Genomic DNA, 20,335 nt, shown 5'->3' on the forward strand with positions numbered 1-20,335 from the left:
TATGGATGTTACGTGCGCCGGATGTAAGAGAGCTGGCAGAGATTTTAGCGGATGTCATCGCACCGTGTGCATAGGTCTACCCCATTGTTTGTGAGGGACATGCCTGCCCTGGTTGTGTGGATTTTACAAAGAAGGTGAGTTTCTGGGTCAAAATGAATGACTGCTTTCTGTCCTGAAGGAAAAAAAGTGAATGAAAAGATTAATTACTTTCCAGCTCTAAGTCCGGGCGCCTGTTTTTCCCATTGACTGGAAATTTAAATGGATTTTCAAAAATTCTCATTAGTTTAATTGTAAAATTAAGCTGACCATACTGGATGTCTTAAATAACACATTGACTACTTTACAGCACTGTAATGGAAAAATGAAAAATAGAGAAGAGAAAAAAGTTCATGCTTACAGACTACAGTAAGGACATTCCCTATTATACACAAATATAAACCTGTCACCGCCAACAGAACTCAAAACAAGGTTAAAAACAAAGGTTCAACTGTAAAAAAAACAACAGAAAATATAGTGGTAATTTTCACAGTGTGTTATTTTACAGATATTTCTATGAATACACAACGCAATGCAAAATTTAAAACACAGGTGAAACAGAAGTAAAAATGTGTAAATTCCTTCATATTAATACAGCATTGCGTGCTTTGTTTTTACAAAAAAAAGCTGTGCAGAAAATTGAGTACAACACGTTAGTCCTAGGCTCTGAACATCTTCACAGTGAACCTAAAATCTTACAATTGGCACATTGGAAGCAAATCACAGATATTTCAAAGATGCTGTTGAACAGTAAATGTCACTTTTTATTTCAACTCCTTAAAGAGGTGTTGGAAGATCTACCTTGAAGAACCTTCAATAGTTTCCAGGAGATGTAAAAAGATGCTGCAGGTGATATATAAGAGAGCCCTCCTAGCCCAGGCATGCGTTTCTAATTCAAGTCATTTATTACATCACACTTCAACATTCTGCATTAATTTCATACAATGCTTTTTACTTACAGTATGTGTGCATGTCTGAGGTATGTACTCATTCAGTACATGAAGTAGCTTACTACTGTATTAAATATTCTCTAACAGAAGTATCTGAACAGTTTTCTAACTATAAAAGATCTTTCTGCAATTCTCACAAACTGTTCTGAAATTCGCAATACACAGTAGTACACAATTGTCTGTCAATGAATAATAGGAGCGTTTTTGATGCGTCAAAAACGCATCAATTTCCCATTCTTCACATTTTCCTCAGCTTCTGCGCTTTTTCGGTATGAGAGGAGGGGTGTGATGTGGCAACGAATCTGTCACTTTATCAGGCTGTGAGGGATGGAAAACAGCATGTAAACTTAAAATCTACTGTACCAGCAATGATTTTTTTGCCAGTATTTAAATCTACTAAAATCATACTGTTTTAGTTTGATTTGTACACTATTATTCAATATATAAATCAAATAGAATCTACTGTAAAAGGCTGCTGCTGTATAAAGTTATACCTGTTGCAACTGGAAGATCCAGCTTTGATAATCCTCAGGGTGAGAACAAGAGACTAGAAGAGGCTCAATCAGTTCACCTGAGAAACACAATACACCAGATAAGCAAAGATTGCACACGTTTAGATAACTTTTTCAAACTGTTGTGTGGCTAGAATTCTGTCAGAAACGGTCTAATGGATCTATGGGGGCCTACTTGATAAACTGCACATATTCTAGTCTAGTGCACCAATTTCTGTCAAATAAAAGTCATCTTCATAACTTTGCAGTACTGCCATTTTTGCAGTTAGATAAAATAACATGCTGTAAGAGGAACAGTGGTAAGCCAGTCTGAGTGTGTTTATCATATGGCTGTTTGGTGAAGGTGAGTCATAAGATTCTCTATGACTGCAACAGATCACTTGATTTCTGACTCTTAACAGGCCACTCAGATGTAATGTATCCTTGTGTTTGTAGTTTTCTTATGGTTAATGGTCATCCTTTCAGCAAACTCTAGCCCAATGATAAGAAATAACACATCCAAAAATCTCAGACTGTTTAAGACTTCTACAGATTTTGCACACAGTCATGTAATGTAGTCTTATTGAAGACCACAGAACAACAGACGTCAGCAGTCGTCATATAAACATTTCTCTCATATAAACCTCTTAAGTTAGTTCTTTAGGGCTGCTTTGTCACTACTTGTATCACTCGCTATTGTAGTTGTGGACAACATCTTTGTTAAAAATCATAGGGCCCAATGAGTGGGTTTCGCTAAAGATGCCAACTAAACCACCGGGTTTTTTTTCACATAGTGTTTATCTCTCCTGTCTTGCTTCATTCATATTGTTAGAATTGTTTATATTTGTTTCATATCTCTCTAGTGTTCACTACTGTCCCCTTTATGGGGATTGTAAGACAGTATGCGTTGAAAAGCTTAAACAACTTTATGTCTGTAAATTACTTTTATTTTGAATGTTGGTACAGTACAAATGCATTAGAATAAAAACTTTCTTTTCAGGTTTATCTAACATTAGTAATCTAATATTGGCCAATGATTTAGCGATATGATTTCTTTATAACACCACACTTGCTTTTAATCTTTTAAATGCTTCTTTATTCATAAATATATATAGACAAATATTTATTTTGGGAAGGTGGTCCCTGACAAAAGCTTCATCGTATTTGGGGGTCCTTCGTAATCATAAAGTTTGAAACGCCCCCTACTAAACCATCATCATAGTGCATGTTTAAAAGTGACCGTTTTAATAAATAATTAAACATAAACTAAATAAAGAGTTAAATGCTTATATTTTTGACCATTTATTATGGAAACTCTGAAGTTCGGTATTATGTTGAGATGCTAGACAGATGAAAAGGTGTTGATACTGCTACGTACCTTTGAGTACAAATTCCAGTCTGCCAGGTAGAGCAGACCTCTCCATCGCCTTGATGCTTCTTAGTGGTAACCGACCCTTCAGCACAAGACCATGACACAACTCAGTTACATACTAGCACATAAATAAACAGTAAATACTGTAGCAGACTTTTAAATTGATTATCAAATAAAAGTCGAGGCTTATAAAAAAAACACAAACCATTTACAATCTGATTGGAATCAGCAAGTTGAATTTCATTTCTTCCAAAATTCTTTCCAAATTGCCCTTCAGTGGACTTAACTGTTTATTTCTTGTTTCGTAAGCTACTATGTTTGCAAAAGAGCTAAAATGTATTTAGAACTGAACCATTTTGCACTTGTGTAGTGCATTGTGCAAAAATGCTCATGTATGGTTCCGGCTTGAGCCACTGGTGATAAGTTTGGAAATTTAGAGAACTTGCTGCTGTAGATTTACAGCAATATCAGTCTGTCACTATTTATTCATAAAAAAAACATCTAACCTCGTATTTCACACGGACACGGTGACAGTCAACAGACAGAATGAGCAGGTCAAATGGAAACAGCATCAGCAGACGTTCCTGAGGTCCTTTCAGGACGCGTTCCTGTTGTATGAAACATCTGTTTAGTACAGTTCTGAATCATCTCAGCTACAGTCTAACCCAGCAGTATCTGACCTTTGAGTATACGCTGCTGATGTGCACCAGTGAAATATATTTTGGAGAGCCCATGTGTTGAATGGGAGTCCCTTCCCATTGCAAGATTGGAGACCGCAGTAAGTATCTTTTAAGCTCCTCCCTCTTCCAGCTCTCATTACAAGGCATCTGGAGTCGAGACGAAAATTGAAATATATTTAGCACTCAGTTGCTGTATTGTGCTTGTATGGTTCACATTTGACCCAAATGGTGATGGATTTAGAAAGTCAGAATAAAATGTACCAGATATGAAAGAGCACTGTGGGAGGGGCTCAGCTGCTGCCTCATGCTTTTGTGTCTCCGGTCCTCAATGTTCTGCATCCAATTTTTGGTTTCTGCAGCACTAGGACAAATAAAGATCTTTGGGTCCACCATAGGTCCTGTAAAGAACATTATAAATGAGAGAACCGTGAAAGTGTTATGTCTCACAAGGGGACAATATCGACTATACAACATAGACTCTTACCCCTAATCTCAAACATATGTGGTGAGCCGGGGTCCTGCTGAGATATCAGATGCACCTCAATGGCAGAAAGAGGAAGAATGCCCTGTCAGGAGACACACTGATATGTCAGCATGGGGAAATGAAAGCTTGGGGTGAAGCTCGTGTCATTAAACATTAGTTTTCATTTCTGTGTATACATATTACCTATTGAAACTGATGAGTTTATTACTCACAGAGCGAGTCTTACCTCATAAATAAAATCATGATCAGAGCTGTCCAAAGCCAGAATTAACAAATGGAAGGAAAATAAAACCAGATATCTTTCACTCATAGCCTGTAAGTAAAAATCATAAAGCGTATGTCATTCATAAGTGTAAGTTACAGTTCACTAAAAAGTTCACATATAGTTGGCAGAGATCGCAGAAACTATGTTGAACAATGTTTGTAAATTGTGACCTTTGTGTATCCACTGTGTAAATACACAGAAGAGGAATAGATAATGTCTCCATAGGTGTGCGGTGCCCGCCCTTCCCATTCTCTGATTGGTTTAGTGTACAGTCTATGATGCAGCTCATCTTTTGTCCATCCCCAAAGCACCAACTGAGAAACAACCAACAAACATCATCAAATAGTAGATAATCACGCTTGCTATGTGGCGTTTGTAATTCTGACAAATGCACAGTTTGATGTTATAGTTTAGTTCTATGTCGACCATACGGTGAAGCTGAACAAACACACATACTTGTGAATTGGAGGGCTGTTTCAGCTCTTGTGCACATACAGGATCTGACTTCTTGCAAGAAACACAGATGCAGAGATACAATAAAGTTGAAAAAAAGTTTACTTAAAACAGTTAAAAAAAGAAGTGTCAGTCAATAACAAATCATCTTGTTCTATGGAATTTTGACACATCGTGAAGGGATAACATGATGTTGAGTTAAAAGTAACAAATTGTGTTGTCCTAGAAAGAGAGATGTACAGAGTTCAGATGCAGAAAGGACGTACTGTATTAGCACAACAGTTTTTAAAGTGAATGCAGAGAATGCAATCATCTACGTTTATGTTAAATATTTTGCAGCTGTTTTGTAATTGTGCCAGTTTCTAAATTGTTAAAAGTAAAGTTCTGATACAAAATGATTTATACATTTATTGCATAGGGTAATAAAAAAAGACAGGCCCAAACTAGCTCTTTAAAAAGTAATTAAAGAGAAACAGTAATTACGATCTTAAACACAGAATAGTTATATTAGGGACAGAAAAGTTCATCCGTATAATAAAATCTGTATGATGCGTTGCTTTTGTTTTTATACCCGCTTTTGATTCTTCTGCCTTTCACATACTGTATAATTTTGGAAACAGGCACCCCCTTTGCCACTTCCTGTGTACTGACTTACCTCCTGCGTCGGGTGCTTCACAGAAGGACAGCGACGATGACCTTCATCTGTATCATTTCTTATGGAAACCTGCAGCCTGCTTTCAGAAAGACTCCACAGCCTAAACAGCCGACAATGTCAAATCACTTTATTAATTGCAATGCAAATTGTTCGGCCCTCAAGTGAGTGAAATTTTGGTCATGGATGTTTCCATATGATGGTTCACGCACTCTCTAGAACTCGCTAGAAGATTAAACATTTTTGCTCTACACAGTAAACAATGTCTGTAACAATGCACAACTGGCCCGTCATCTGAGGTTCACTCCCCAACGTTTTGTATTTCATGCACAAACCCCCACAGTCTCTCGTTCTCCATCTAGCCACCCAGATTGCTGGGGGGAGTGCCCAGACATAAGCAGCTTACAGTAGGAACTAAATGACAGACACTCACCATCTGACCTGCATTTCTTAACTCCCTTCATAATTCCTATAAAAACATCAATGAGTTTCCTATATAATAAATACATCTTCCTTTTACTTCAAACACACTGACTTTTCAGCATTGCACATGAACACGTTGTGTATTTATATTTTTCAACCAGACGTTTTTATTTCTGCAGATTGAACTGGCCTCTGATCCAGCTCCTCTGTTGGTTCGGACACATAAAGCCCATGAGCTCTGATTAACTCCCACTGTAATCCCCACAGTCTCTTAATGAGAGGATTGAGGCTTCCAGCCCGGAGTAAGACAGCAGACTGTTCAAACACACTTCACTCCTTTAATTAGCTACACTAGCTGCATTAGTTCTGCCTCATTTGTTGAACGAGAGGTTCTAATGAGATCTGTGGCATCGTGAACGCCGCCCATCCATGGAAAAAACCTCTTTCGTTATGAAGCCTAAACGTGCGCAGGAAGTGTCGTGCGGTTTCATCAGACCTTATCAATTTGCATTTTCATACATTTTGAGACTGGCAGAAATGTAGATGAGAAAACATTTCATTGATCGGATGCGTTTATCCAAAGTGATTTACATTGCATCACACTATACATTAGTTTCTTAACTACGTACAATTCCTGGTATCGAACTCATGACCATGGCATTGGCATTGTTAGTACCACGCTCATACCACTGAGCTACAGGAAACATGACTAGACTTTGAGAAAAACACGTATTGCACTCCTTGGCTGAAACTAAAACCGTCACTTAGGAAACTTCTGTAAATAACATCCCTTGTTAAACATGAATTCCAGCAACCTCAGTCAAATGCAAAATCTGAGTCCATAAAATCATAAAAATCACTTTTATTTTAAGATTTATGTGATTATTAGCAACCACAAACCTAAATACTTGTCAAATATTATCTAACGTTGAGATCGAAGGAAGTATTATGTCTATATGCAGTCATGAGTCTATATAAAAAAAAACAAGAAACAACCACGGTTGCAGTCAAACTCTTACCCAGCATTGTTGACTTCCATCAATTCAATCTCATCAGGCCCCACTTCATCAGTTCCCATGTGCCTCTGGGTCACGCTGCAGCATCCCATAGTTCTGGTCGCTTCACCTTACTTCTGTTTTGCTTGGTTGTCCAGTCTCCCATATACACCAGCCTAATGGCTTCTTTTCTAAACTACACGCTGAGGGCCATCTGCCCCTGAGATTCATTCACCCCCACACAAACCCCACCAGCCACTGGGGTGTAAGCAGGCAACAAGGTTGACAATCATACACAGATAGATCTGGAGAAGTTGAGCTGTCCGTCTTTCTTTGTTAGAGAAGAGAAAACAAGACACCTTGGGTGCACGCGAACAAGAGCAAATGAAATACAGCAGTTAAACTGACACAAATATGCTTCTGCAGTATTTCTTCCTGTTGCTGGTAAAGTGGTGAGGCGATGACGCAGCAGCGGCCAACGCAACTTCCTTTGCTATTAGACAGTTTCACCTCACGAGTGATCTAGACTGAAAGAAATAGAACGTTTGGGTTTCAACTGAGATGCAGAGAAGGATTGATAAAGCAAATCCTATTTAAGATGATTACACCTTGTGAAGTTACCACACTTCAGACATGCACATAGTCACAACAACAAACTGCACCTGAACACGAGACAATGTTGAACAGTGTGAGGGTGCAGTCTAATGTTTGTTTTGTCGCATCTACCACAGATGGAGAAGAAGGAGGGCTTTGTGGTCGCAGCAACAATTCCAAAGAAGAAAAGCTGTGCTGCTTTGAACTTAATGCCAGTCAAAAAGATCAAAATTATCATGTTATATCATTATGGCTCAAAGATCTCATCAGAAACACCACATCCAAAAGTTCTTGTGCAGTTTAAGATATGCAATTAATGTTATTTTCAAAAGGTTCTTTATATTGTCATGAATGACATTTAATTATTAAACTAAAAAGGAATCAGACTGTAATATCCTGAGAATTGTCAGTCACCCCTGCTGAAAAAATGAACTATTTTATTAAAATACCACTAGCTTTTTTCATAACATTTAGTCATTTAGCAGATGCTTTTATCAAAAGTGACTTTCAAAGAGTTAAGGGAGCAATACGCGATATGTCATACAGGAGCAATGATACAATAGGTGCCAATACAAAGTTACTGCTTTCAACAAAAACCTGTTGAGAGAAAAAGGGTTATTATTATTATTCTTTTTTTGTCAAATATTCACAGAAGAGATGGGGTTTAAGTAGTTTTTTGAATGTTGCCAGAGATGTGGTTGATAGCTTTATAGCTTTGGGAATTATTCCAATAGGATTAATATGGCAGATAACACCCCACCGGTTTAATCCATCACATACCAGTAGATTCGCATTTCAACTATTGAATCCATTAACTTTTCTATTGTTAAAGATGAATCTGACCGACAGTATTCCTTAAAAAATTTGGATATGGTGACAGCCCTAAATCAGACATTCTTTTCACTATTGTGAATTCAGTCATAACTGAAATGTGTGCAGACACTCTGCGCCTTACGGCTGGAATACACTACACAACTTTTAAAATCTGAACAGACGAAAAAAACTAGACATCACACACTTGCAGACTTTTTGAAAGTTTGCAGAGAAAAACAGGGCATCACACAATATGCAATAAAACCTGCAGACTAGCGAAGACTTTCTGCAACAAGTCCAGACTGAAAATCTGGGCAAAATCTGAGCTTAAGTCTTGTAGTGTATTCCAGCATTTAGCCGTGACTATTGCAAGACTTCAAATTCGAAAATAAGTCTGTATGAAGTTGGACATCTGACCTCTTAGCTCGGCTATCAAATCGATAAACACGGCGACAGCAAGACCTCAAGATCAATGACCTCACGCAAGATGCTTCAAGTACAGATTGGCGAGGCGCTAACATATGTGAGAACATAAAATGTACTTCTTTTTTTACCACAAGACGAAATGATATGAAACAAAGTCTGCTCTCTACTTTTAATACATGAATTCAATTACTCTTTTGCATTTTGGTGCTTTTTAATGTGCCATTGCGTTTGACAAGAGGTTTGTCTCCAACGCAGCATTGACAATAGCCAGAACCCACAGACCTTATTGCGTAAATAAAAATGTAAACATCGAAAAGGGATCTTAAAAAAGCCTACTTTCAAAACACCATGTGGCAATTTATCGAAACAATGATGTTGATGAGGAACAGCATATTAGTCATAAGCAGAGGGTGGGTTACTGTAGGTCAGATGTAGAGTCTTCTGCGAAAACCTGGTCAGAATCTCAGTTTGTCATCTTTTCATCATCCATCCTTTTCTTTGGGCTCCCTTTTGTCCACATGAGCAAAATGAATTTTGGATGTCTTCAGGTTGCAGCTTATATGGTCCCTGTTGTCTATCAGCATGCTTTGAGCTCCAACTCCTTGTGTAGAGGCTTTGCTGAGGGATGGTGTAGACAGAGACCTGATAGCACTTCTCACAGGCAGCACGTGTGGAGGAACATTGAGGTTGGAAGTCACTGGCTCGTGCCAGGTGCACTTGCTGAGGTGCAGCTCCACACGAGCACGAGCAGGTTTGGGCTGGTGGGGTCGGAGCTGATTCGTTTCTTGAGTTCTGGGGATCCGAGCCTTCTTCGTCACGGCAGCTCCACCTAAAGGTCTGTATGGTAACTCTATGGGCTGTTGTGAAAGTGGGCTGGTATTGGACCAAACAGACACAGTAGAAGTTGCAAGACGTTTGGCTGGAGGTTCTGTCGTGATACCACTAATGGGACACTTGCCGCCCATATTGGTTGATTTCCATGCTGGTGTTGCTATGAGAGTAGATTTGTATGTTTTGCAAGTGTTATTTGGGTTAAATCTTGCGACTGACCCTGAGGTTTTCTGTATTTGCTTTTTCATGGCCATAGACTCACCATCATACAGCAATACAAAGTCTCGTTGATTGTTTAAGGGCAACAGCTTCTGCCCACAGCAACACTTCTTGAAGATTTCCAAAGCCAGGTCTAAAAAAGGAAGGAAGCCACTGTGTCACATCTGCAGATAAGTGTTGTCACACCTCGTTTTAGTATCACATTATTTATTCATTTCTGTAGTGGTGGAATTAAGAAGTACATTTCTTAAGAAGGAATTAAATTGTGTGTGTAAACCTGATGTAAATGAGATTGATTGTGATTCAACCTGCCTATCTATGTATACGCCAGACAACATATATAATATATTTTGAGCTATTTACTATTGAATCAAATAACTCACCGAGGGTCTCGGTGACTGTGCTGGGAATAACTTCTTTCAATACTTCACAGTTAGTATGCAGGGCAGGGTTAGAGTTCATCTCTAGCAACCAGATCTGCCAAAACAAATATACATCACAATCACAAACTGATATCTCAATTACAATGACTACTGTAAATATATGTTGTATCTTTGCCTTGTGTGACAAATTAACAACACAAAAAGTATTTACAAACTATAACCAGTAGAGGGCACCCATGCCTTATTACAAGTGTTCTGTTCGTTTTAACTTCTTGCCAACTAAATACACCATAACGTGCCAAATATTTTTGATAAGTGTAAAGACCACAGTGAAAAATATCCTTTTGGCATTCTTTAAAGTATATTATGCTAAAACCACTGAGGTTCTCTTGGCGTCTAATCCACTCATATAACATTAAATCAAGCATATTATTACATACATGCTCTGTAATTTCATTCAGTATATATTGTTGTTACATGTACATCCATAATGATCCAGTAACCTGGAGACCAGAATCCGGCAGGCCCGGGGACCGCGTGTTTATGCTGAAAGTAGGCGTGTTGCCTAGCAACAGCTTGGCAGGAATTTCGGATGCTCCATAGAGGGACCACAGGCTTCTGAATATCATGTTTTCAGAGAACCATGACAGCATAAGAAAATCATAATTGTCTTGAAGAAACTAAGGAGATTACAGTACAGATAAATTAAGACTTTATGTTTGTAATGCTTCTTATTCATGGATATTTCTGAAAATAATCTCCTGTGTTAAGCCTTTCAGGGCAACAATTCGGTTAGCGCGCACACACAAACACACACGTTTGTTCACTATATTAGTGGGAAATCCAAGCTGTGTAATTTTTAGATTTTTGAGCCTTTTTAATTTCTCAGGACCACGTGTAAGGCCTTCATGGTTTTGACATGCTTTGATAGGCTATATACATTCATTTTCGAAATTTGGCCTTCACGGTATTCGTTTTTGAAGCCACTGTATACCCTTTGTTTAAGATTTTTGAGCCTTTTAAATTGTTCAGAACCACATGCCTTCATGGCTTTGACATGCTTTGATACATTTGTTTTGGAAATTTGGCGTTGACACAATCTTTGTTCTTGGAGCTTTTGTGTCTCACCTTGAAATTCTCATCAATCAAGAAGTCACAACCAAATAGGTCAAAGAAACCGAGTCTGCAGTCCAGTTTTGGTTTTACAGCCTGAAAACAGTGCATAATAATTTGCTCCATCCTTTTCTGTAAAAGACAACACAATTTAATTACAAGATTAATCAAAGAGTTATACATTTGGTTAGTTAAAGGGATACTACACCCAAAAAGAAACATTCTGTCATCATTTACTTGCCCTCATGTTGTTCCAAATCTGTATACATTTCTTTGTTCTGATGAACGCAAAGAAAGATATTTGGAAAATGTTCGCAACTTACATTTCTGGGACATCATTGACTCCCATAGTAGGAAGAATTGTTGTTGAACACAAAATGAAATATTTCCAAGAATTTAGGAAAACAAACCGTTCTGGAGCACCTTTGACTACCATTTGTCTGTCCCAGAAATGTCTGTTGCATTTTTCCAAATATATTGGTTTGTGTTCAACTGAACAAAAAAATGTGTACAGTTTTGGAACAACTTGGGGGGGGTGTAGTTCATAACAGAATTTTAATTTCTGTATTGCTTTAATAATAACTTAAGTTTCTTAGTGTATTTTATGAGCTTTTATCACATGTTGAAACCATGACCACAGTACACCTTCATCCTTTCAATATAAATCTACATGTTGTCTACTATAAATAAAACTGTGGTTGCATATACATCACCCCACTAACTTAGGACAGATGCGCTTCTACATTCATCTTTCTTATATCACAAAGCCAAAGTATATACACAAAACTTACAGCAAAAGGACCCAGAGCCCAATCTTTAGGCAGACCCTTAGGCACCATGTATGTCTCATTGATGTAGGTATTAAAGTGCTCCATTGACCACACCGTCTCTTCCTTTAGTAGACTGTAGAGAGGATTCTTTTTCTGCATGTACTAAAAAAACAAATCTGGTGTTATCTTACACCCAGTGAAAAGCTATGCACACAATAATAAGGGAAATAAAATACCGTAAGTAACCTACTTGATTGGTAAGGTGAGCTGTGATGTTGTCTGAATTGGGGTCGTAATGGTTACATGTCAATCGGACGTAACCATGGCGAAAAAACACCACGTATGGTGAAGTACAAGCAATCAGAAAGTACGACCGCACATCAAATTTCCTCCCCTGAAGTAGCAAGGGCTTCAGGATATACCTTGTAAAATCAGAAGAACATGTAACATTGACCTGTATAGGTATAAAGATGCTTGTTATAAAAATATATTGTGGTGTAATATGGGTGAAGTTGTACGGTGTTGAAAGTATTAGAAAAATTCAGGAATATTGAAAGTATTTGAAAATATTAAAAGTATTTGAAAAATATTGAAGCCTTAAACCATCACTGGTGTGAAAGCAAAACCTATTAAAATGTATGAATGTTACAATTGAACATTAATTATTCACCTAAAAAAGTAACGATTTGCTGGTAGATTGTGTAAAAACTATGTATTTTTTTTACCAGATATCGTTAAAATTTGAATGAATACAAATAAATTAAGCACCTTGTAAAATAGTTTTCAGTGTATATTGTGTTGATTTTAACTTATAACATGTTCATGCTTGCTATATTTTGTGCACTATCTGCCTATTTTAATGTATACTACACTGCAGTAATGAAAAAGAGAATATCTCTTAATAGAAAAACTAACCATGACCTGGTCACATGATCTCAAAATTGTATATCATTTCATGATACATTTCCACATCTTTTTGTAATGTCGATATATTTTTGAAATAAAAACAACGTGTGACATTTTGAAATGTTCAACTTTACCCACTGTTGAACAATCCGTGCTTGTGGTAAACTGAGAGGTGACCTCTTGTTTGTCTGTTGTTCCATTGTGCCCTGCAGTCTTTCTCTGAATGCTGCTATTTCTTCTGGTGTCCTCATTAAAAATATACCACGTCCCTGGTTAAGGCCTGTTGGCTTGCAGATCCACATGCTGCCTTTGTCATTGCATACACCTAACACAGATGTAATCGTGTTTAATGTATCAAATGCTGAAAGAAAACTCTTAAAATGACGCCGCAGACCTGTCGTCATACTGTACCATTAAAGAAGACATCTCTCTCATCTTTCACATCCATACGGTAAGTGACAGGGAAAAAATCCTCTATCTTCATTCTCCTGTGTTGTGTAAACAGATTTGAGAAGGAAGTAAACAAAACCATTCAATATTAAGCAGTCTGTAGTAAGTTTAGTATCAAATTTTACAAAAGTAATACATTTCAGTGAGATTGTACTGGTTCATTTGACCAGTGCCCCCCAAATACACACCCAACTGATCCATCTCTGTGGGTCTCTCTCTTTTATTTCCTTTATGGGTATCCAATATGACTAATACTCAAATTATGCAATGAAATATTTTATTCTCTATTATTCACTATGTTGCCCCTGTTACTATCAAACCGACAGCTAGTTTTTTACCTGTTTACACGCCCATAGTTGACTTTGCTACTGACTCTCTCATACTCTCGTAGGCTGTTCAGCAGACCTATCTTAGTGGTCAGGACTTTATTATTGGGTATCTGGTAAAGCAACTGGCCACCTGTATAAACATCAACAGACAAGGTATTGAGTATTTTTTCTTCTCAATTATAACCTTGACGGAGTAAGAAAATGTAAATCACCTGTTTTGAAGTTGTAGTAGGTAGCAGGTGACTTGGTTTCACACCACTTCAGTTTGTAGTCCAGTCTGTTCTTATCATATATACGCTGCCAGCCTCGACTCTCACAATATGAAACAACTCTAAATATGTGATAAGGATAGATGCCGTGTGTAAAAAGTTTTGATAAACGCTCAAATCTGACATTTTCATAAATGTATGTTATACAAGCTTTAGTTATATAAGCTCTCATCAACCCCTCAGACTTCAGGGCAAGATTTCGGAAAAGATTACATATAACAAATAATCTCTGTAGATCATGAACTTTAAAACCTTAAAAATATTAGTTTCTCTACACTATACATTAAAAACGTCCTCCTAAACACACTCACATGGAGGCCCCATTGTTCCCTCCAAAAAAGAAGAAGGGTCCAGGACCTCGGGGCTCTTCAAGACGCCTGTGTCTGTCCCGCTCAACAAATGAGACACTCGCTGGTCATTTAAACACATATGCACGCACCCGCACACACACACACACATACACATTTATAATATATACAAGTAATATATAGACTGTACGTTATTAAAATTATTTAAGGAGTCATACATAATTTACATAGAGTAAAATGTACAAATGATCCCAGATAAGAACATCTAATGCGCTGTAGGATCATTTATGATATGATGTGTTTGCTGGGAGTATAGGTCAGAGGTGCAGAAGTGGTAGACATCTGATCCCACAAGAGTTTAACTAATCTCACCTCCTCTTCCTGACCTACAACCCCACCAGACATCACCACATACCCTGTTGTCTTGTTTGTCTATTTCTATATTATCCACAAGAGAGCCTCTGTCTTTAACACACATGAAGACACATTAAGAACCGATACATTTTCTGATACATTTTCTATTGAAACAGGAAGTGGGCGGGGCATATAAAACAGACTGTCCCCCTTTTTTAAACTAGCCAGTAGTATATTTGTTTCCGACGGACTGGGTCAATGTTAAGAGAACGTATAGCTAAAGCTACAACAGACACACACTTGTGATACCTGGCTGCCAACCCACCTGCCAGGGTTCCATCCGGCTGTTTCAAACGACGTCTGTGTATCTTCTGAGTGGCCCCTTTTCTCCATACCTCCTTGTTCTCCTTCTGATGTTCATCTTTATTCACTTCACCCTCAGCATTTAACGTGTCGTCCATCTCCTTCTCATTTGATCGTTCCTGATCCTCCGTCAATTGCAGGACATGTTGTTGGTCCGGTCTCCGTCCAGCATCTTGCTCTTCTCCGGGCGGATGGGGCTCTACAAAGCTCACTAATGACATCACCGTCACTCCCCAGCAACCGGCATGGATCTGCGCAGATGAAACAGGACTTTCCATTAGATTTGCAACAGTGCCTGACTGGCCTCTCTCAACATTGGTGTGGTTACTTTTTAACTTGAATTTATTGTTGTGACTGCAATAAAAAGAGGTCAAGCGCGTGAAAAATAACCTTGAAATTGTTTTATATGTACAATATAGAGTGCATGTTGCAAGATATTTGAATCAATACAATTTTGAAAATGCACAACCATAAGCTGAGAACAACAACAACATGTAGAAAGATCCAGACGTTAATATTTAAACAAGGAAAAATAATGTTTTACATTTTTGCAGGGTATTAGCCTAGCTTAGCTTGTCATCTGCATAAAATGGAATAAACTTTCTATAACACTTACAGTGTAGATTTTGGAGATCACTGCTTTTTCTTCAACGGTCAATAGGTCTCCCTTGGAAACTTCAAAACTGGCCGTGCATGTAGATGTTGTGACAGTAACATTTTCTAAGTCAATCGATGTACTTGGACTCTTGGAGCATGTTAAATCTACGCTGACCAAACGAACCAGGCCAATGTAAACAACTTCTTGTTGCTTTGGAAACAGGTGTCTTAGAAACAGCTTCAAGCGGTCGGGTGAACAAAACAATAACTCCAGGAAATGATTCCCAGTGTTTACAACCGACCTTGTGGGCTTAACGTCTTTTATTATTAATTGTCCTCCAGATTAGCGCTTTGGCATTATAGTAATACGAGAACGGATTTTCAAACCCAATGAATTGTGCTGCTTTCTATCTCTCTCTTAAGCCATTGTGTGCAAATAGGTGTAAAATGATATAAGCCGTGGGGAAATCTGATCTAACATGGGTTGAAACAAAACAAAGCCAACTCCATTGTTTCCCCCCCTTTTATATTATTCTAAACCATGAATAATCCTAATTTCAAAAAGGGTGAATGTCCTACAAAGACATCAATGAGTTTATTGCATGACGTGTATAGAGGCGTGCAGTGGAGGGCTCTGTATTTGTGATGTACATGTGATGGTACTGGTTTGGGCTGGTGCACAAACAATTGTGTTGTCATGATAAAGCATCAAACAACCCCTTGATAAAGCACACAAATATCTAACCCAAACACACCTGTCTCTATGCAATTACCGTCATAATAAAGGGACTCCAAACAGACTTTGACAGGACATGCTCTTGTTTACATTCTAATTGTCCATAAACCTTTTGTTTCCCAAATCTCCCAAATCTCCTTCAGTTTTGCTTCATAAAGAGCTTCAGTCATGACTCTCTTGTCATTTTTAACCTGAATGAATTTCTTTCTTCTGCAGAACAGAAATAAGATATTTTAAGAATGTTGGTAACGGAAAACATCAGCGGTACCCATTGACTTGCATTGGTTTTGTGTCCAAGTCAATGGTTACCATATTGGTGTACAGTATATACAACAATTTACAGTACATACAGTGTAAACATTTTTACATGTTACCTGGGTGTCTCCCAGAAAAGTGTGAAAATGCTTTTCATAACAAAGACACACCTAGAGACTAATGGCAGTTAACTGTAATCTCACTCTGCCACTTTTTAACCGTTTAGTTTTTTTCACACTTTTCTAAAGTTTATTTTAATGCAAATTCAAGTACTGTAGAAAAAGGACATTATGTTCATTATAAAATGTTAAAATAATGACTTAAGGGTCACGTCTATGAAATTTAGCAGCATCTAGTAATCAACCAATGGCTAACTCCACCCCCCTTTCAAAGCACTACGGTGGCTGACACAGTGCTAAGATGTCGGCACATTTTCACTTCTTTGCCGAAGAAGACAATGTATTAACAAATGCGCTTAAGAACAGTTTGTCCGTATAGGGTTACTATAAAAAACAAGGTAAATTCTGGGACCCTTATAAACATATACTTCCAGATTCATTTTTAAAATATAATTAAATCTTTAAGATACTCATTTAACTTGATCATAAATTATCTGTTGGTGGTATTTTGGTCAAACATTTGTGCTGTGTTAAAAACTGAAAAAAAGGACCAGCGTTCTTTTCCTTTTCCAATTTTTTTTCAAACCATTAACCATTATTATGAGCAAAAGCAATACTGATGCTTTTATCACCAAGAACTACTAATACACATTTTATCTTTGTGAAAATTAAAACATGTAAATTTTGCATCACACGTATACATAATTCGTGTCATGTCAGTTGGATCGAGGCCACAGGCTCCCACTCTAGTGGCTTCATGTTTTTTGTGGCTTGTTGTACATAACCAGTTTCAGCCACACCTTGCCAACAGGTTGCAATCTGATAGACGTTGTGTACAGAGTGTGTGTAGGTGGACAAAGAAAGCAGGTTTGTTTTACAGCCATGTAACTCCCCTGGCTCACCATCTGCTTGAGTATGTGTGTGTGTAACTGCATCAGAGACAACCAACGGTTGAGAATTTTCTGGTGGTTGTCGCTATCCCAAATCAAGAAAAATGAATACCAAACATGTGCATAAACGTATTGGGCTTTATTTTTTTAAAATAAATACACAGAATTGTTACAGAAACTGATCAGGTAACAAATGCAACCTCTCTGTCTTTTGTCATGTTTAGAAATGTACAGCGTTTGAAAGGACACACCATCCAAAGGTAAAAAAAATAGGCAAATTCTCCACCTGATGTTTTTTTAACATTTGAGGGGGTGGAGATGAGCGGCAGCCGTAAATATCATTCACTGTCATCTTTCACCTTCAATATACAGTAGGAGAAGGAGGAATGTAATATTACTGTAATGCCTTGCCAACAATAACTTGTTTGCTACACTGTAAAAATCAGTAAAAAAACGGATAGTAGTGGCAGAAAATTTACATTTTCCATTATTTGACAGACATTTACGTTAACGCTAAAATGCATTTTAATGCAGTGCAAAATGTCAAATATAGGTAAAATAACTGTAAAAATGAATACTGAAAATTCCTTAAATTTATTTAAGTGCCCTATATAACTTATATTGTGCCCTATTTTTAAGATTTCTTTTAGAATCATCGGTATATATGAATTAGTTTGCATATTAGGAAAAGTTAAGGAGCACTAATGAAATCAGAAGTGTACTGTAAAATCCCTTTATCTAGACAATAACAAAACTTTTAAGATAAATATTTTGTCTTCAGCAGTTACAACAGTTTTCTCACTCAAACACAAAGGCTTTTTTTAACTTCAGCCGGACAGTTTTATTTTAGAACGAATGGCTATTTTCTCTTAAAACACTGCAGCCTAACCGGGGAGTTCCCTACACGTGAGTACTACTCATCCACCCTTAAGGTATGTCATAGCCGTTTAAACACGTGTTCTTCTGACAGCCTGTTCCACTTCATTAGAAAACCTGGTTCAACCTTCTCCTCAATGGTCTGGAATCTAGTTCGACTACATCTGAGCGTGCACAGACCAGTGTCGGAATTTTTCACAGTCTTTCCGGCAATGTGGAATTCTAATGATGTCACGCGATGGGAAGCGCTCCTGCTATTGTCAATTGACCTTTTACATGCGTGCTAAACTGAAAATTGCATTTCATTTGCGTATTAAATTCTGCTGCTAATGTCATTTTACTCCACATTGTTTGACAGTGGCGTGAATCAAATGATTACTTACACTACTAAAATGTAAAGTGCTGCGTGATGCCATAGAAGACGTAGAAGTATGTTTCAATAAAGAATCTTTAACATCTAAAGAACCAAAAACAGTTATTTTGGGACATCTATGGTGGCACATTTATTTTTTTAAGAGTGTGTGTAACAACTTTAATGACAGATGTGCTATACTACTTTAATGTAATTGCAAAATATAACTAACAGTAGCATAGGAAATATTTCTGTTTTTTAATGTCTAAAGTGCAACATTTCAAACCTGTCTTGTCTTTTGTTGTTAACTAGATTGCTCATTATTCTCAACCCAAGCGATTTTTATGTAAATGTTAATTATCATACAAAACCCAAGATTGTATTGACATAAGAGGATGAAATATCCATGCACCTTTGTATAAGCAGATATATCTGGGATTTATATTGAGCATTTTATAAGGTCATATAAGGTCTCTTTACTGAATCAGAACACGGACAACAAAAGCTCTTTGTAATCACGTTTATTTTTTTACTACAACATCATTTTTATCAGGTCTTTCAATGTCACAGCTTAAACAAAATACAAAAAACATTGTCTGAGTTGAGTGCCAACTGCTCCATCAGATTAATATTTCAGAGATAAGAAAAAAGACTTTTACATCAGAACTTGAATGCATCAGACAAATCATTAAATGAGATGTTGAACCATTCATATATCCATTTACAATAGTGTGTACATACACTAGGCATAAAAGCTCTTTAACATGTCACTGTCGCAGTGTCCTTGCACCCCTCACTGGCAGTCAGTGTGCTTTCCAGAGCAACACAATGAGCTTCTGGCAGAACAGGGCAAATTGAGGTACTTAAAAAGAAGCTCTGTTCACATGTAACTGGATCCGCTCGGCTCTGAGGCCAGGCATTCCGGTCGACCCACTGAGGAGTCGCATGAACACAATGACCAGGCCAGAAGTTGCCGAGCCAGGCCCAGATTTACTGACAGCCATTAACATACACCTTATCTGAGCACTGAAAACACACCCGACTGACTCGATATCATCTAAAGAAACGTCTCGGACACACTCAATTTAAGTATGAAGTGTTTCTCTTTATTAACATGCTTTTCAACACATTACAATGGATATTTTATTTTGCACAAATCCACATATTTGCAAATCTATCATGAGCAGGTAGAAGAGAGCAGATTCAGCTCAGTCAACATTCAGTGAATACTGTAGGCTTTTTAACATGTGGAATTTAGTTTCTATGGTAACACAGATATATCGTTCTTTTGAGTAATATGTGCGTGACAAGATCCTTTTATAAAGCACATTTCACATCTGTGAAGAAAATATTTCTACAGCATTGCATTTTAATTCAGTGTATTAAATGAACATGCACTGAGCAAAAACACATAAAAAATATATATACGCATTAAATGTCCTAGATTACTAGTTTTCTCAAGTTAAAAGGCTTTTTCTTGGAGGCTGAGTGCAGAAACTTTGAGTCATAACACATGGAAGAGAATTGCAAAATCAGTCTTCCAGTGTAGGGTTCACAGTTCCTTAAAGAAATATCTGTATA

The 20,335-nt window shown here is 37.5% G+C and overlaps 2 protein-coding genes across 6 annotated transcripts; both read right to left on the reverse strand.

The window, feature by feature from the left end:
- Positions 1 to 516: 516 nt before the first annotated feature.
- LOC130409617 (pleckstrin homology domain-containing family N member 1) lies at positions 517 to 7,213 on the reverse strand. Of its 3 annotated transcripts, none has more exons than XM_056733671.1 (12): positions 6,826 to 7,213; positions 5,387 to 5,486; positions 4,735 to 4,782; positions 4,449 to 4,592; positions 4,240 to 4,326; positions 4,014 to 4,095; positions 3,791 to 3,927; positions 3,530 to 3,676; positions 3,356 to 3,457; positions 2,856 to 2,931; positions 1,481 to 1,557; positions 517 to 1,304 (listed from the first exon to the last, which is right to left on the reverse strand). In XM_056733671.1, exons 1-12 carry the CDS (start codon positions 6,912 to 6,914, stop codon positions 1,236 to 1,238), a joined length of 1,158 nt encoding a protein of 385 aa, XP_056589649.1. In that variant the 5' UTR covers positions 6,915 to 7,213; the 3' UTR covers positions 517 to 1,235. The 3 variants fall into 3 exon arrangements, with proteins under 3 accessions (XP_056589649.1, XP_056589648.1, XP_056589650.1); XM_056733670.1 differs by having other exon boundaries at positions 4,735 to 4,785; XM_056733672.1 differs by lacking the exon at positions 4,735 to 4,782.
- Positions 7,214 to 7,853: 640 nt separating this feature from the next.
- ttll10 (tubulin tyrosine ligase-like family, member 10) lies at positions 7,854 to 15,718 on the reverse strand. 3 transcript variants are annotated; one of them, XM_056733668.1, is made up of 13 exons: positions 15,546 to 15,718; positions 15,258 to 15,283; positions 14,892 to 15,180; positions 14,216 to 14,315; positions 13,848 to 13,966; positions 13,645 to 13,765; positions 13,268 to 13,344; positions 12,995 to 13,181; positions 12,201 to 12,372; positions 11,972 to 12,112; positions 11,196 to 11,312; positions 10,068 to 10,161; positions 8,457 to 9,817 (listed from the first exon to the last, which is right to left on the reverse strand). In XM_056733668.1, exons 3-13 carry the CDS (start codon positions 15,148 to 15,150, stop codon positions 9,117 to 9,119), a joined length of 2,088 nt encoding a protein of 695 aa, XP_056589646.1. In that variant the 5' UTR covers positions 15,151 to 15,180; positions 15,258 to 15,283; positions 15,546 to 15,718; the 3' UTR covers positions 8,457 to 9,116. The 3 variants fall into 3 exon arrangements, with proteins under 3 accessions (XP_056589647.1, XP_056589645.1, XP_056589646.1); XM_056733669.1 differs by lacking the exons at positions 15,258 to 15,283; positions 15,546 to 15,718 and having other exon boundaries at positions 7,854 to 9,625; positions 9,728 to 9,817; positions 14,892 to 15,229; XM_056733667.1 differs by lacking the exons at positions 15,258 to 15,283; positions 15,546 to 15,718 and having other exon boundaries at positions 8,454 to 9,817; positions 14,892 to 15,229.
- Positions 15,719 to 20,335: the final 4,617 nt, after the last annotated feature.

This window comes from Triplophysa dalaica, chromosome 20 (genome assembly GCF_015846415.1).
Source record: "Triplophysa dalaica isolate WHDGS20190420 chromosome 20, ASM1584641v1, whole genome shotgun sequence".
Lineage (NCBI taxonomy): Eukaryota > Metazoa > Chordata > Actinopteri > Cypriniformes > Nemacheilidae > Triplophysa > Triplophysa dalaica.

What these genes read in the sequence shown, in the direction of transcription:
- ttll10 (XM_056733667.1), bottom strand. Translation starts at nt 15,207, where the DNA reads ATGGAAAGTCCTGTTTCATCTGCGCAGATCCATGCCGGTTGCTGGGGA. An exon ending in GCCGGATGGAACCCTGGCAG is followed by an intron (nt 14,316 to 14,891) that starts GTGGGTTGGCAG and finishes TTAAATGACCAG; the next exon opens with CGAGTGTCTCATTTGTTGAG. An exon ending in CAGCTCACCTTACCAATCAA is followed by an intron (nt 12,113 to 12,200) that starts GTAGGTTACTTA and finishes TTGTTTTTTTAG; the next exon opens with TACATGCAGAAAAAGAATCC.
- LOC130409617 (XM_056733670.1), bottom strand. Translation starts at nt 6,914, where the DNA reads ATGGGATGCTGCAGCGTGACCCAGAGGCACATGGGAACTGATGAAGTG. An exon ending in ATGGAAGTCAACAATGCTGG is followed by an intron (nt 5,487 to 6,825) that starts GTAAGAGTTTGA and finishes TCGGCTGTTTAG; the next exon opens with GCTGTGGAGTCTTTCTGAAA. An exon ending in TACACAGTGGATACACAAAG is followed by an intron (nt 4,327 to 4,448) that starts GTCACAATTTAC and finishes TTTTACTTACAG; the next exon opens with GCTATGAGTGAAAGATATCT.